Source organism: Scophthalmus maximus, chromosome 5 (assembly GCF_022379125.1).
Source record: "Scophthalmus maximus strain ysfricsl-2021 chromosome 5, ASM2237912v1, whole genome shotgun sequence".
NCBI classification, from domain to species: Eukaryota; Metazoa; Chordata; class Actinopteri; order Pleuronectiformes; family Scophthalmidae; genus Scophthalmus; species Scophthalmus maximus.
This window is the reverse complement of record NC_061519.1, coordinates 26622501-26640000: the sequence shown is the minus strand read 5'-3', so window position 1 is coordinate 26640000 and position 17500 is coordinate 26622501. Positions and strand designations below refer to the sequence as shown.

General features: G+C 45.6%; 1 protein-coding gene and 1 non-coding gene across 2 annotated transcripts in view; one reads left to right on the top strand and one right to left on the bottom strand.

Moving 5' to 3' along the window:
- Window positions 1-1898: 1898 nt before the first annotated feature.
- The window catches only part of LOC118310882 (double-stranded RNA-specific editase B2-like), a 24464-nt gene continuing 8862 nt past the window's right edge, over window positions 1899-17500 (top strand). Inside the window, exons 1-3 of the mRNA XM_035634215.2 lie at window positions 1899-2179; window positions 15026-15112; window positions 15863-16791. Coding sequence (XP_035490108.1) covers window positions 2080-2179; window positions 15026-15112; window positions 15863-16791 — 1116 coding nt within the window. The 5' untranslated portion in view covers window positions 1899-2079. The remainder of the gene's footprint in view (window positions 2180-15025; window positions 15113-15862; window positions 16792-17500) is intronic.
- Window positions 9093-9174, bottom strand: trnas-cga. Its single transcript has one exon. It is a non-coding gene; the product is annotated as a tRNA-Ser (tRNA).

The following is a 17500-nucleotide window of genomic DNA, read 5'->3' as shown; positions in this document are numbered from 1 at the left end:
TCAATTTACACACGTTTACCCCCAAATCAAGCGTCGCATGTCCGGTGTCTCTGGAAGCTTTAGCATCTCGAGCAAATGTAAAATCAAGTTTCTGAGGTTTTACTTTTACAGAAGTCGCCATTGTGCACTTTTGCAAATTTTTTGACTCATTTCCTTAATTGACTTGTTGGTTAATTTCCTTTGTAGCAATGATTTATTAATATGGGGAGAAGAAATAGAAGTTACCTGGAGGTGAGTCGTGAGACCGACCGTCTCACCTGACAGGGGGCGGTGTTGCTTTATAATCACCACGGCGACCAAATCCAGCAAAAGAAGTGCGACAATTAGTAATTGAGGATTTCCTTTAACAAATGAATAAATTGTCTTTCATTTCACATCACAATGAAATTCAATCCCCTCTAACTATAATTGTTCCTCACTTTTTTTCCATCTCAAAAACCCAGAAAGCTGCCGTCCCTTTGTTTCCTGTGTTGTCTTGTGAACGTACTGCGACGTGGACAATATGTTTCACAGCACAAAACATGCAAAGGTAAAAAGCGTCCATGTACACGTGAAGGCTACGCGTGCCTGACAGTGTGTTCTGTGCTTGTTATTCTTCAATTCAGCCATTTATTCAACGCTGCAGCCTGAAAGCAGAAGAGACACAGAAGATAAAAGTGTTGACGCGCGGCGAGAAACTCAGTTTGTCTCCTGCTGCTGCAGAAACAACTCAGCAGGAGAATCTGTCCAACCTACATTCCAGTGCTTTAATGTTTCTTAATGTGCGTATTACTGTACGAACGTGTGAAAAAGTAGAATGTTACTGTATGAATGCAGTATATATTAACTGCTCCATATAAGGTACATACAAATGTGTGTGTGTGTGTGTGTGTGTGTGTGTGTGTGTGTGTGTGTCGTTAGTGCTGAAGGTTCCCGGGGATTATAAATCTATTTTGTTGATTAATCATATTTTAATTATCATGGCAAGAATTATCATGAGAAAGTGTATTTGAGTCAACAGGGGTCAGACAGAGAGAAATTGGTTGGAGGGAAAACTGACAGAGAAAAAAAATTGGTTTTTATTTAGATTTATGAGGAAAAAAGTATAACTGGATACATCATAAAAATGATATTGTTAGTTGGGAAAATTGAATATACATTAGAAATGTAAAGCTTTTTATCTTCATTTAAAAAATATGTATTTACAGGTATCATAATCATTTATTGTTTTACGCACGATACTTCTGTGATGCTTTTTAATTTATGACTTTGAGGGGGAAAGTAAGACATAATTACTTAATCTGACAGTCGGTCTGTAACAGAATCAGCTTCTTTTTTTTTTCATAAGCGTCAATATGACTGTGTCATCTGCGTATATCTGAAGAATCAGCCCCTGGACATGATTCAGAGACGTGAATTATATATAAATGGAAGAGAATCGGTCCAAACAATGATCCCTGAGGGATTCCTGATTGGATCATTTTCTGAAGATATGATTCAAACCATTTTCCAGAGAAATTGTACTGATTTACAGTTTCAAAATCCGAAATCTGTCAGATCATTTGAAATGATCTGACAGATTTCTGTCCTAACAAAGCAGATCGAGACGTTGTTTGAATGTTAAACGTTCAGCGTTAAAACACAGAATTCATTTTTTTCCTCAACTTTATTTGTCACTAATTAATGGAGAAATACTCAAAAGGCTTCTCCACTCCTTCCCGACATGTTCGCTGTTGTCACCTTCCCTCGAAGAACTCTGCAGTGACTCTTTGCTCTGACTCTTTTTCTCAAAAATGTGCCGCTTCCCACCGGCTGATGCCACAAAGCTCTGTGATGCTGAGCCACGACCGTCCTCATGATGTCACAACACAACAGCCGCCTCCAGCAGGGGGAAGTCAGTGTGCAGGGCTTCACGCTGCAGAGCTGCAGTCGTCCCCGAGCGTTCGTTTCAGACGGACAGAAGAGAAGAAGCAGCGGAGGACAAACCGCCCCTGGAAATATAATAGAGGAGAGAGACGAGGCGAGGGGAGGACCTGCTGCACATGAGACCTGCTGCACATGAGATGAGACCTGCTGCACATGAGATGAGACCTGCTGCACATGAGACCTGCTGCACATGAGACCTGCTGCAGAGACATGGAGAGGTCAGATGTGACAGGGAAGTCCAAGAGGAAGAGGAGGAGGAGGAGTAAAGGCAAAGGTCAGTGCGACAGGCGTCTGTGGTGAAGTTCATGTGGAGAATGTGACACTAATATCTTTTTTTAAATATGGCAGATTATCCTCTATAAGTTCAGTACGTTCTCTTATACGAGGCTTTTTTTAATTAAATACCAGTATATTAAACTATAACTCACGTGGGCTCGGTGTTGCCGTGACTTTGTTACATTAAAATAAACACTAATTTGTATTTACAATGTGGTCAATATAATATATTATATAATATAATATACGCTTCGATACAACTTCACAACATTCATCCGGCGTTGCTCACATGTCATCTAACCGCAGCTGTGCGTCGCAAATGACTGCTGCAATGCTTTCGTAGTGTTTTACAGTCACTCAAGTGTGTTTTGTACAGCAACTTCATTCGACTCGTGTTGATTTTTGTGACCGTGATGTCGAACGTCCTCTCTGAGTGATTGTTTCAACCCAGATCAAACCATCTTTAACTAGAAATAAGTGTTTTTTATTCCTAAGCCTAACCAACGCTTCACCACAGCATCGGCACGTAATAATAGGCTGTTATTATTAATCTACTATTAATCTATTTTTAATGTGTGGCATATCTCCTGCTGCTTCATGAAACGACGGCGACTGAACGACCTACACAACCTGAGGTTGTAGGACTTGTTGGACATGATCAAATAAATAAAGGGGATGAAGGCGGGTTGGTGCATTTCTACCAAAGTCTGAACAGCATATGACACGTTCAGTCCTCGTTTCATTTAAAGAAAAACTTCAGGAATGAACTTCTTTTGCATGTTTTTAATCATGAACTAAAACTCACGGACAAACTGACACTTTGACCCGACGGTGGCGCTGGAGGCAAGTTAGTTGAAATGTGTTGAGTGGAGGTCGATGCTTCCGAGGGAAAACACGAGACACAAACGTGTCAGTGTAGATTTGACACCAGCTCATATTTCACACTCACACTGTGTGTCCGAGTATCCGCCGCTCAAATTGGTGCAAAAAAAAGTGGCATGAACCTGAAAGTGCGGCGGGCGTCACTCGGTGCCACGCGCGTCCTGCGTGTGCGTGATCGTCACGACGCCAGCTCTGGTAATCATAATTACAGTCGTCGGGGCAACAGGTCGGCTGTTGAGGATTAAAGCGGCATTGTTCTCCGCATGCTAATCCCGGGGAAATGCGGCAGATTACTCCGTGATGGCTTTTGTATTAAGTCCAGTGGTTATTCAAAGTGCGCTGAGCCCATTGCACTTTCATTAATGACCCACTGGCCTTTTCTTTTTTTTGTGCTGCTGCAGTGAACGCGTCCTCTCCGTAAAAACAAATCACCCGGCGCAGCTCCTCAAAATCCACAATGAACCAGAATGCACTTAGCCTCCGCTGTGTCCGGCGACGTGCGGCACTTTCCAGCCCAGCTGTCGTTTCAGAAACAGAGGTGGCGTCTGCAGCTCTCGCCCTCATCTGGCGGTACATCAACAGGGTGTCTGTGTTTTTTCCGTTGCTTCGAGTCACATGATGTCACCGCGTCACTTCTGTTCAAAATTGAGGATTCAACTCAATGATTTCATCTCGTGTTCAGCCTCGGAAAATTTTGATGCGCAAACGAGAATTTGCAATGATGTTAAAGTTTTCAAAAAAAGACACAAACGAATACTCATTGACAAGTATAAGATGAAGCAGCGCAATATTTAAATTTATTGTAGAATGTAATGGAGAAAGATACTATTTATTTTATCAAGATTATACATTTAAAGCGCCAGTCTGTAATGTTTCTGGCGGCATCTGGAGGTTAAGTTGCAAACCGCAACCAACTGAGCGACCGACAGGGGACACTTTATGGTGACGCACCGCTGATTCCGTTTCCTGTTTCCGGCAGCGTCTGAAAATTCTACGTGAACGCGACATATTCTGGAGCGTTTAGTTCAACAAGCGTATTCAACACGACGTAGAAACATAGAGACTCACACGGAGGTCGGTCCACCTCATGGAACTAGATTTAACTCATATGAACACAGAGTTATGGACAATATATTCAACTTCTGTGAATAAGTTCTTCTAAATATTACACCCTGTAGCTTTAATGATTTTATCTCATATTTAGTCATCTCACCAACAAAGAGCACACCTGCAAAGTTATGGATATTAAAGTTATTGAGATGATGGGGGATACTGGGCAGGGATGAGGGACGAGGGGTCGAAGGGATGGAAGGATCATGGTTGTGGATGAATGAGATCGATAGGTGCCTGTTGCCTGTTGGGCACACAACGAAATCACTCTGATCATCAGGACTTTTCTCCGCACCGCTGACGTTTCAGTCCAATTAACAAACTGTCATTTGTTGGCCGTTGAATCCAGTCAGAGAAACAATTTAGTCGTCCGGCTTTTAGCCCGGATTATGATTCTGCAACATTCGACGAGCAGCTGCCGTCTGCGATGAGCCCATCAGTGGATTTCCCCGATGACGTGTCGCGCGTTTGGACATGGTCTGTATATTGGAGGGGCCTCTTTGGGTAAGTGAGCTCCGTGGTGCAGTCAAACTTAGTGGGGCGTGTCAGTGTGCAATTTCACTGATGGATTCGTCAATCTGCACCCTTCTCCGGGGCTCTGGCTCCATGACAACATTAACAATATGGTTTGTGTGCCCATTTAACTTAATTGCAGCGATGCTCGGCGGGTAAAGTCTCCGGCTCCGCACGGGGTGAGGGGTCTGAAGCTCCGCGCGACGGCAACTGTTGCTAACGCTGCAGATGTTTTCTGAGTTTTGATCCTCGCTGCGGCTGAATATGCCACAAAAGGTTTTCATGAAAAATCTCCCTCTGCATAGTGTTTGAATCCTAAATGCCAGAAGCCAAAGGGGAAGGGGAGACCACGAGCTGAGATGCAAGAGGAACTTTAGTCGGACTGGAGGGTCAAAAGAAATGTTGATGGTGCCAAACGAAGTGAAAATAATAATTTACGGATCTCCGACTTAGGGGTTAATCGCACACCGAGTTACTATAATGGTATTGTATTTCCTTGAAATGATTTTTTTAATGTTTTAATGTCATGTTTATTATTTCTCACTACATATAGCACTATATTATTATTATTATTATTACCAAACCTGAGAACTGTATTTCGTTCCTTCATGTCCCATGAGCAGAATGACAATAAATAAACTTGTTTGATCACAGTTTCGCCAAATTGACACGAATAAAAAACTGGAACCAGAAATGAAGTGGATATTTGGGGAAGCAATGCCAGTTATGAGGAAGTAAAAAAATTCAGATAATGATATATTGGCCCATATATATATATATATATGTATATATGTATATATATATATATATATATATATAATATTATATTTAAATGGCAATGATTCCTTAGATGTCGTTCAGAAACAGCATTTTTCTCATTAGTGGCTAATTTGCAGGTTCCTTGTCGATGGCCCTGCTTCAGTGTCAGTCATTTAAGAGGATCTAAAAAAAACATAAACTAACCCGACTAATTGTCGATGCTGTTGAATCAGAGTGATTTTTCCACAGATCGCTGACACAGAAGCTTTTCTGAAGACAACACAATACTCTGTCTGGACATTACGGGTCTTTTTTCCTTTTTTTCGAATGCCCGGGTCAGTCTGAGATGTTTTTAGGAAAATTGCAGTCCATTCTATTTAATGGTCGTCTCTCATTTCATATGTTTTGGCCTGAGCTTTCAGAGAAGCTTCACTCAAATTGAGAATTTCGGAAAAAGCCACGTGAACGAGGCGGCCGACATCCAACAACGAGACAAACACGGACATCTCACTCAAAGTTATTGAAGCCCAATTTTAAGGGCACAATGTCTTTGCATAATATTTTTAACCTGTACATGACCGACTCGTACGTTGTCTGCTCTGTACCGAGACTTGAACATGGCACAACAGGACATGCTACTGAACCCAGGATGAATCCCACCCACTTTTGTGGTTCATATATGATGCATTTCAATTAACTTGATAGCGCGGCTCAACACCACGTCGAAAGTGCAAGATGGCAGCGGCCGTTTGAAGGAAGTGGAGACATACCATCCATCTTTAGAGTCTATGGTACGACCTTACAGAGCCGTGAGCACGACTGAGGGACGTGAATTTGTGGCTGAGACGGCAGAGATTGGCAGAAGTTAACTTCACAGGCTTCACTGTAACACTGGCGAGTCATAAAAAGGTCAAACAAGAAGGAAACGAGCAAAACAGGCCAAAAAAATCCCAAAACATAAATAACTGTAAAAAACGCTCACTACTGCAGAAGAGTATCAGTGCCACGCATGAGAAGGAAAAAATGAGGGGGAAGATTTTATTTATTTATTTAACATTTCGAGATTAAAGTCAAAATGTGGAGATTAAAGTTGAAACAGCCCTAAACGTCCGTGTTGTGTTTCCAGTTCAGCTGTCGCACGTTAACTAACGATAGCGAAGCTAGCGTAGCTTCGCTAACGTTAGTTAACGTGGACGTGCGACAGCGAAGCTCCGCTAACTGTGCGCCTCTCGAAATTCATCAACGGTTGTTTGCAGTTGAACGTGATCGTGTCAGGACGCACGTCGACGTTCATGTTGCAAACACTCGTTGTCTCCCCGGCGTCTTTTCCAGATTCAGCAACTTGGTTAGCAGCTAGCGTTAGCTTAGCAAACTGGCTAACAAAGCATCAACATCCGGTTGTTTGGTGCTGAAAAGAGCTTCCGGGTCACGATGTGCGACTTTAATCTCGAAATGTTAAAAAAATAAAAAGAATCTTCCCCCTCATTTTTTTTTCTTATGACTGGCACTAATACCCCCCCGTACACTAAACATATAATGGGTCTACTGGCAGGAAACAGGAACAGGAAATGGGAGCGGCTACAGGTGAGTAGTGAAGGAACGGAAACGCCAGGGTGTGTTGGTTACTGGAGGGTAAAATGCAACAGTCTCATTCAGCTTCACCCAAAAAGCTAAAAATCAACTAACAACAAAGAGTTCCACGTTCAGAGACAAACGAAACCCAATCTCTCACCGTGAGGAAGTGACAGTGGAGCAGCAGGCGAGCGGCGCATCAGAAGTTGAAACGAGGCCATTGTCAGCAGCCGACAGCCGGTCGTGGATTATCGCCGTCGTAGTTATTATCTCTCATTTCATTTTCATTGCACACCACCGTATGTTCCAGGCAGTAATTTCATCGCTCATTTTCCAAATAATGATCATCAGCCTGTTGATTTGAAAGCAGCATTTTTCGCTGCGCGGCTCCGTCGCTTAAGTGCGATTTGATGAGCTGATGCGCCCGAGGCCGAGAGACGTGAGCTCCGTGGTTCGCTCTCCAGTTTGTCAACTTCCACCTAGGGAAAGTGAAATATTAGATTTTTAAAGCTACAGTGTGTAATATTCAGAATAACTTATTGAAAGACATCGATTATATTGTCCATAACTCTGTTCATATAAGAGTTAAATATAGTTCCATGAGGTGGACCGACCTCCGTGTGAGTCTCCATGTTTCTACGTCCTGTTGAATACGGTTGTTGAAGGAAACAACCAGAACACGTCACGTTCACGTTGAATTTTCAGACTCTGCCAGAAACCGGAAATGGAATCAGCGGTGCGCCGCCATAAAGTGTCCCCTGTCGGTCGCTCAGTCAGTTGCTGTTTGAAACTTTACCACCAGATGTCACAAGAAAATTACAAAAGTTACACACTTTAAAATGAGTTTATTTAAGTTACACAGGTGAACCCGACTTCCGTGTGCGTCGCCATGTTTGCGACGTCGCGTTGAATACGGTCGCCCAAAATGGATAAACAGTCCGGAACACGCATCGAAGTTTCAGCGCTGCCGGAAACCGGAAGAGGAATCAGTGGGTTGCGGTTTGCAACTTCACCACTAGAAATTACACACTGTCAGATCAGCAACGCTGGAACATTTGTTACGATGGTTTCAAACAATTTGAGTCAACAAACTAGGCCACCGAGTGTAACGTGTTCACAGCGTACTAGCTGACACTCATCCAGGTTTACTGGCCACGTCGTTGTGAGCAGAGTTAGAACCCCATTGGATTTCGAGTCCAATCCCTTAACCACTCGGCCATCACAGCTGGACGCTCCACCACACGTTTGAAGAAACTTTGATTTCTCTGATTCACGTCGAGTCAAATTCTTATCTTGAATAAAGGGCTGCACGCTGGTGTAGTGGTTAGCCGGTTCTCCGTCTTCCTCCCACAGTCCAGAGACATGAGAATGGGGTCAGGTTCATTGGAGACTCTAGATTGACCGTAGGTGTGAATGTGAGAGTGAATGGTTGTTTGTCTCTGTATGTGGCCCTGTGATAGGCTGGAGACCTGTCCAGGGTGAACCCCGCCTCTCGCCCAACGTCAGCTGGGATTGACTCCACCCCCCGTGACCCCTGATGGATGAAGTGGAAGACGATGGATGGATCTTGAACAAAATCAAGAATCTGTCATCGCTTCGCTCCACTTTCAAGGTTCTTTATCGTCATTCCCAACATCCACATGTAAAGAAAGAAATCGTCACGTTGTCAGGTCCCAGTGCTCAGCACAACAAATATACAACATATACAGCAGAGGGCGACTCTATGAGAAAATGACTCACTTGATCCATAACGTCAGTAAAACATTTTCCTGAGGAGTTTATGGTTCAATCTCTAATTTGAAGTCTTCTTCAATACATGATGTTCATTTTGTACATTATGGTTCATTTACAGTCAGACAGACCATAAAGCACCGGATGTATCGGGGCATGGATACAGTGTGATTGACAGCTGGTGCCGTCCAATCGGTGCACGGTCGCAGGCGAAGGTGGACGAGCGCTCAGTCAGACCACGCCCCCAATTCTACATCTAGTCCCAAAAACCCCAAACTGCTAAACGCCTCGTTGATCCCTCAGATGAGTGAACACGACCAAGGGAACTTTGATGGGCGTGGCCTCGCTGTGAGCAGGATTTGAACCTGCGCGGGAAACTCCCATTGGATTTCGAATCCAACGCCTTAACCACTCGGCCATCACAGCTTTCTGTACTCTCACAAGTACTAAAATTTCCACACAAAAAAACCCTCAGGCTCATTTAAACAACGGGAAAGTACCTGACGTGATGAGTAAGACGGTGTCTAGGAAATGGGATCCGACGAGGAAATAATAAACCTACTGTTTCTACGGTTACAAATATCAGAAACAGTATCGAGGCACTCGCTTGAGAAACCATTACAGAAAGTTTTCCATATTTCTTTGCCCTTGAGGAAAGACAGTCCACATTACAAGTAAATGAAACGCGCTTGCCATTAATTACGCTCAGCAAATGAGATTATCCACAGCTGTCAGACCACACACACACACACGCACACACGCACACGCACACACGCACGCGCGCACACACACACACACACACACACACACACACACACACACACACACACACACACACACCGGACAGTGAGCGGGTGCTTTTCGTTTCCCCTCTGCCATGCCTAATTTCATTATTCTATTAAATAAGGTTCATTAACGACGGTTGGATGGAGAAACTCTGCTCCTGAGGTTTGATCGACACGAGCGCTGTGGAATATGAAGCCATTCAAATCTCCCTGTTCCTCTTTTGTCTCTATGCAGGGAATTTGGCTCAGAGTGATTGTTCCGCAACGTACTAAAATCTTCTTTATTTAATTTGTTTTGCACTTCCTGTTGGAGTTAAGAACCAGGAGGGCCGAGAGGTCAAGGCGTCGGACTTAAGATCCAACGGGCGAATGCTCGCGTGGGTTCGACCCCCGCTCCTGGTATTGAATTCATTTGTATTGAATTGTATTTTACAGACTTAGGAACTCTCTGAACCAGCAGTGCAAAAATCTTTGAGAGACTCTTCTTGTTATTGGCAATACTAATAACCAATAATCCGTATGTCTCGCAATAGAAACCATATGACAGGAAGAGACACAACAGTTTTCTTGTTGTTTTTTTCAACCTACTGTATATTTGACATAATGCAACGGATCATCAAATGAGACACGGGATTAGGGGCTTTTAAAAAAACCTCCAAAGAGAACTCACACTCTCGACACTCGCCTTTACCCTATAGGAACGCTTTGTTCTTTTTTTTATCTAGATTTGGGCCAAAAATGTCACGGGTTCTTCCCTGTTCCATCCTCTTCCTGTTCCATCCTCTTCCCTGTTCCATCGTCTTCCCTGTTCCATCCTCTTCCCTGTTCCATCGTCTTCCCTGTTCCATCGTCTTCCCTGTTCCATCCTCTTCCCTGTTCCATCCTCTTCCTGTTCCATCCTCTTCCTGTTCCATCGTCTTCCCTGTTCCATCCTCTTCCCTGTTCCATCCTCTTCCTGTTCCATCCTCTTCCCTGTTCCATCCTCTTCCCTGTTCCATCCTCTTCCTGTTCCATCCTCTTCCCTGTTCCATCCTCTTCCCTGTTCCATCGTCTTCCCTGTTCCATCGTCTTCCCTGTTCCATCCTCTTCCCTGTTCCATCCTCTTCCTGTTCCATCCTCTTCCCTGTTCCATCCTCTTCCCTGTTCCATCCTCTTCCCTGTTCCATCCTCTTCCCTGTTCCATCCTCTTCCCTGTTCCATCGTCTTCCCTGTTCCATCCTCTTCCCTGTTCCATCCTCTTCCCTGTTCCATCCTCTTCCTGTTCCATCCTCTTCCCTGTTCCATCGTCTTCCCTGTTCCATCCTCTTCCCTGTTCCATCCTCTTCCTGTTCCATCGTCTTCCCTGTTCCATCCTCTTCCTGTTCCATCCTCTTCCCTGTTCCATCCTCTTCCTGTTCCATCCTCTTCCTGTTCCATCCTCTTCCCTGTTCCATCCTCTTCCTGTTCCATCCTCTTCCCTGTTCCATCGTCTTCCCTGTTCCATCGTCTTCCCTGTTCCATCCTCTTCCCTGTTCCATCCTCTTCCTGTTCCATCCTCTTCCCTGTTCCATCGTCTTCCCTGTTCCATCGTCTTCCCTGTTCCATCCTCTTCCCTGTTCCATCCTCTTCCTGTTCCATCCTCTTCCCTGTTCCATCGTCTTCCCTGTTCCATCCTCTTCCCTGTTCCATCCTCTTCCTGTTCCATCCTCTTCCCTGTTCCATCCTCTTCCCTGTTCCATCCTCTTCCCTGTTCCATCCTCTTCCCTGTTCTTTGCGTGATCCAGACGGACGGGGGTGAAAACATAACCTCCGTGACGCCGCCGATCGCAGACATGCTCTCATGACTTTCTCGTGAAGAAGGCGCTCGCGTTGCCGGTCGGTTGTGACCAGTGACTGCTGAAGACGTTGGACTTGAAATTCCAGCGTCGTTGCCGCTCACAGGTTCAAACGCTGTCGTTACAAAGCCGAATTAGTCGCGGCTGTTCTACTTTCTACCTCCTCACGCGCCCGCCTGCGCCAGCGTTCAGCTTCAGAAGTTACACGTCTGGAGTTACGCCCCCAGGGAACAGTCCTACCAAGTAAAAGTGAAATATTTCTATATTTTAAAATGATAATTGAACAATTGGTACCACAAACACTGTTCTTCACTACTACTACTTCATATGAACACATTCGTTTGTCAGTGTAAGGTCGACATTCTGGTCGACCTGGTTCACTCGTCCAGGGCGGCGCGGGATCTTTGTTCTCTCACTTGTTTTCACATCTCATCTCTAAATTGCAGCGACATAAAAAAAAATCCGCTTTGCACTTTTCGCTCTCGATGGAGCTCACAGGTAGATTAGGCCAAAAACAATTCATCACGTCGCAACCTGGTTAACCTCTGGTTACATCAAGTGCAGAGTCTAATGCTGCAATTCACAAAATGGGTGTGAGTCAATGAAGTGCTGTGTGTGAGCGAGTGTGTGTGTGTGTGTGTGTGTGTGTGTGTGTGTGTGTGTGTGTGTTACAGTGTGTGTGTGTGTGTGTGTGCGTGAGCGAGTGTGTGTGACAGTGTGTGTGTGTGTGTGAGCGAGTGTGTGTTTTACAGTGTGTGTGTGTGTGTGAGCGAGTGTGTGTGTTACAGTGTGTGTGTGTGTGTGTGTGTGTGTTACAGTGTGTGTGTGTGTGTGTGTGACAGTGTGTGTGTGTGTGTGTGAGCGAGTGTGTGTGTTACAGTGTGTGTGTGTGTGTGTGTTACAGTGTGTGTTACAGTGTGTGTGTGTGTGTGTGTGTGTGTGTGAGCGAGTGTGTGTGTGTGTGTGTTACAGTGTGTGTGTGTGTGTGTGTGTGTGAGCGAGTGTGTGTGTGTTACAGTGTGTGTGTGTGTGTGTGTGAGCGAGTGTGTGTGTGTGTGTGTGTGAGCGAGTGTGTGTGTTACAGTGTGTGTGTTACAGTTTGTGTGTGTGTGTGTGTGTGTTACAGTGTGCGTGTGTGTGTAACAGTGTGTGTTACAGTTTGTGTGTGTATGTGTGTGTGTGAGCGAGTGTGTGTGTGTGTGTGTGTGTGTGTGTGAGCGAGTGTGTGTGTTACAGTGTGTGTGTTACAGTGTGTGTGTGTGTGTGTGTGTGAGCGAGTGTGTGTGTTACAGTGTGTGTGTTAGTGTGTGTGTGTTACAGTGTGTGTGTGTGTGTGTGTGTGTGTTACAGTGTGTGTTACAGTGTGTGTGTGTGTGTGTGTGTGTGTGTGAGCGAGTGTGTGTGTGTGTGTGTTACAGTGTGTGTGTGTGTGTGTGTGTGAGCGAGTGTGTGTGTGTTACAGTGTGTGTGTGTGTGAGCGAGTGTGTGTGTGTGTGTGTGTGAGCGAGTGTGTGTGTTACAGTGTGTGTGTTACAGTTTGTGTGTGTGTGTGTGTGTGTTACAGTGTGCGTGTGTGTGTAACAGTGTGTGTTACAGTTTGTGTGTGTATGTGTGTGTGTGAGCGAGTGTGTGTGTGTGTGTGTGTGTGTGTGTGTGTGTGTGTGTGTGTGTTACAGTGTGTGTGTGTGTGTGCGTGAGCGAGTGTGTGTGACAGTGTGTGTGTGTGTGTGAGCGAGTGTGTGTTTTACAGTGTGTGTGTGTGTGTGAGCGAGTGTGTGTGTTACAGTGTGTGTGTGTGTGTGTGTGTGTGTTACAGTGTGTGTGTGTGTGTGTGTGACAGTGTGTGTGTGTCTGTGTGAGTGTGTGTGTGTGTGTGTGTGTATGTGTCTGAGGGGGAAATCGAGTGAGAGATGAACGAGTAAGTGAAGATGACAGAAAGTGTGGGACGGCGCGATGTGACCCAAAGACAAACACAGTTACGATCTTTTTCCCTCCTGAAATAAATGGCCGCCATCAGCCGTGATGATGATGCAGGTCGTTTAAACACCTCCACCTCCACCTCCACCTGCCGCCGTCACCAGCTCCAGACTCACATCATTACATTCACATCGCGGCTCCTCGCTCACACCGGCCCAGCGCCTAATGGCATCACACGCCCAATATAACTGCAAGGTGCAAGGTTAATGCGGAACCGTTTAGTCTGCACTCCTCATTACACTGATGACTGTTGGTGTGTCCTCCAGAACCACCGTCACCCACGATGCTGCAGAACGTGTCAACTGCGGACTGGACGGGACCATATCTGCCCATACCGGTCCGATACTAATCTGATACAATCTTTTCCCCATCATATCGATAATGCATCGTTCAGGGTGTACTTTGCTTAACCCAGCCATCTAATACTCACACTCCACTGTGAAACAAATGATCAACTCCCCTGAAGGAAGACATACTGTACATAGCTAGTTATGGAATACTGCTGTTTCATTTCTCACAGCAAAAAACAAATTGAACTGTAAACTGTACAATTAATAAATGAACATAAAAATATGATGATCAAGGCTTAGTAGATATGTAAATAGGCAATTATTTGGTTTGTTTACTGTAAAGAGTCGTATCAGATTTCACTTCTCATTTCTCCTGATATCTGATCCAGTCACTTTGCCTCCTGCGGACAGTAAACCAGTACGTGCAGATGATCACGGCCTGAACAGCGACTGATGAAGTGTCTCACAGTGGCACATTATTATTTAATGTTGGTTCATAACATTTATGCTTTCGGCTGACGGGTATTGATATGGCATAAACGGTAGATATCAAACATAACTGCCGCCGCCCATATCTCCTGGTGTTCATGTTTTGCAGTGAGGCGAGTTTTCGGCCCTTTGCTGAGCCGAGGCCGTTAACCGGAGGCCGAGCGGCGGATGAATGTAACTGGGGATAAATGGGGTCATTGGTTCCAGAGCCTGCGGCCATCAGCAGATGATCAGTTACAGTTTCCAGTTCCAGGAAGATATAACAGTATAATTAGTCTGAAGCAGGGGGAGGAGAGGTTGTGTGAATGAACTTGAGGTTTTTAATTGGATTGATTTGGATCATGAAACATTCCTGGATCCGCCCCTTCGAGGAAGACGACACATTCCGTGTGAGCGTCGCCTCGTCGGGCCCAGAAACAGAAAGACCGACGCGTCAGAAGTGTTTTGCGTCTGTGATGCTTCGTGGTCGTGTTGACGTTTCTGATGTCGTAAAGTTCCGTAAAGTCCCGTTCAAGGGGTCGACCCCTTGAACGGGACTTTACGGAACTTTACGACATCAGTCTTAAACAGTTAAACCGTTATTATCATAGTTTGACCAGCAATAGATTTTTTTCATTCCAATCATTATATATCTATTTGTGAAATTCAAGAAAATCGTATTAACAATATAACTTCTGACAGAATTTGTTTTGGTTAAATTTCCGATCATAAACAACTATTTTGTTACGGAGCCGTTAAAACTAGTTTTTGCTTAATTGTGACCTGGAAAAATCTCCGGTGGAAAAACCACTGGAAGGAAATGGAGAATCCGTTTCTAAACATTTCCTTACTGTACTAAATATACATAATACTGCATCCGCCCCTTTGTGATACTACATGATGCTCAAACCTTTTTGTGCGTTTGTGATTCTGTTCTTTCCAGAAGCAGGCGACATGTTATCAGCCCTCATCCTTCCCGTCCGACACTGGGATGCTGGAGCATCGTCGGCCGAGGACGTCGACAATTCAAGTTAATGTTTTTTCCTTCTTTCACTTTGAAAAATGACTATTTTCTTCCTGCCAGTAAAAATGTTGACGCGGGAAAAGTAGCCTATAAGTATCATGTTACAATTAGAGTTTACTGATTATTTTGGTGCCTTGTTTTCACCACATTCAAGTATATATATATATATATATATATATATATATATATATATATATATATATATATATATATGTATATATATATATATATATATATATATATATATATATATATATATATATATATACATGCTTTGCTACCAAGTCTACTTGGATAATAGTTTTTTCTGGCTACTTGGCGCAACATCCTTGTAGCATATATTTCAAATGACTGCATGCTAGCAGCGTGGCAGCGTTGGTCCATTGGTCAGTTAAGCCGCCATTGTGGCGCAGACTTAAGGCCTTTAGGTCAAAGGATCAAACAGACTCTTCAGTATGCGGCAGTGAGAGTAATCACACAAACACCGTTGACGTGTTCGTGGACGACCGTGGTCTCTTTGTTGTTGTCGTTGATGATTTTACCACACTGCAGCCTCGGGCATGTGAGACCATCATGAGGCCAAAACCCCTGAGTGCTGATTGTTCCAAAAAACGTACTGGATTAAAATCGCTTTCTGGCCCTACTACTTAAAGAAACCCCTCGCTTCTGAGCACAACGGTCAAACCTGTTCATCTCTGAAACAGGTGAAAATGTTCCGCTCACCCAAACAGTTGATTGATTTCCATCTGTCCGCAGGCACAAGCAGTTTGGAGGTCAAAGAGAACCAGGATGATAAGATCCAGGCGGACGGCGACCTGCTACGAAAGCACCGCCCATCAGCGTTTTGCACAACTTCCCCCCGACGCAGGCCGAGGGCCGCGAAGAGGAAGCAGCCGCTGGTGGACGGAAACGAGCGGCCGCTCCGCCAAAGCCACCCGACTTGTAAACGCGCCGCCTGGGCCGTCACGCAGAAGAACGCGCTGGTGCAGCTGAACGAGCTGCGACCCGGGCTGCGGTATGAGCTCATGTCCAAGACGGGCCCCCTGCACGCCCCGCTGTTTTCTGTGGGCGTGGAGGTGAACGGCCTGCGCTTTGAGGGCCGGGGGCCGACAAAGAAGCAGGCCAAGATGCGGGCTGCAGAGCTGGCTCTCCGCTCGTTCATCCAGTTCCCCAATGCCTCGCAGGCCCACGCCGTCATGGCCCACTTCACCAGCACTCCCACGGATTTCACGGCAGATAAACTGGACGTCCCTGAGGCGTCGCCGTTGCAACGCCGCAATCTCCTGCACTGCGACGCAGCGACGGAGAGGGTGTTCTCCAGTATTTACAACCACAAAGGACTTGTTCATCTCACACTGGACTTGGTCTCCTCAACCAATCCAAAGAGACGGGCCCTCGGCACCTCGCTCTTGGAGCACCTCAGCCCAGTGGCGCTGCTCCACGAGCTGCGGCCGGCGGTCAGGTACATGTGTCTGGCCGAAAGAGTCCACGGCAGGCCGATGAGGAACTTTGTCATGGTGGTCAGGGTGGAGGGGAGGGTGTTTGAGGGGTGCGGTCACAGTAAAAGACTGGCGAAAGCGCAGGCGGCAGCAGCTGCTCTGCAGTCTCTCTACAACATCAGTCTGGGACCAGAGAAGAAGGTCATGGGCCTCCAGGGCGGCCGAGCCAAAAGTCAACTACCTCAGGTGAGTAGCACACAAGTGCCTGTTCAACCTACACTGACCAGCAGAGGGCGACTCTACTTCTCACTTGATTCAAAACGTCAGTCAAACATTTACTTGAGGAGTTTATGGTTCAATCTTTAGTTGCAAGTCTTCTTCGTCACACGATGTTCATTTTGTACATTATGGATCATTTACAGTCAAATAGACCATAAAGCACCGGATGCGTTGGGGCGTTGATGCAGATTGGCAGCTAGTTCCAATAGGTCGCAGGTTTTGGTTATGGTAACCTGCGGCAGCTTTCGTCCGATCAGCGTTTCACAGGACACAAGACAGAGGAGAGACGCAGTGTTTCAGTCAACGTCCCTTCACGCTCGAGTCAGCTTCAGGCAGTGACGCAGAATCTGTCCCTCGTCTCTCGAGTCGTCCAAATGATCTGGATGAACGGGTCTGAGGTGTCCTGAGGCCGCGAGGAGGGCGGGACGGCGTCCTGTCCCGTACGCTCGTCTGTAGCATCTAAACAACTTCATTATGAGAGTCGTCCTCAACATCCTATGCCAACGGGCTGAAGGGGGGAGACCGAACGGGCTAATGTGGACTTAACTACGCAGACGGATCTGAGAAAGACGGATGTCGACACTATTGAACCCCGGGGGCTGATTTGACGAGAGAGTCCACACAGAGCAGGATGCAACAGGAAGGTTTTGGATGAGGAACTGGAATTTTGATGCTC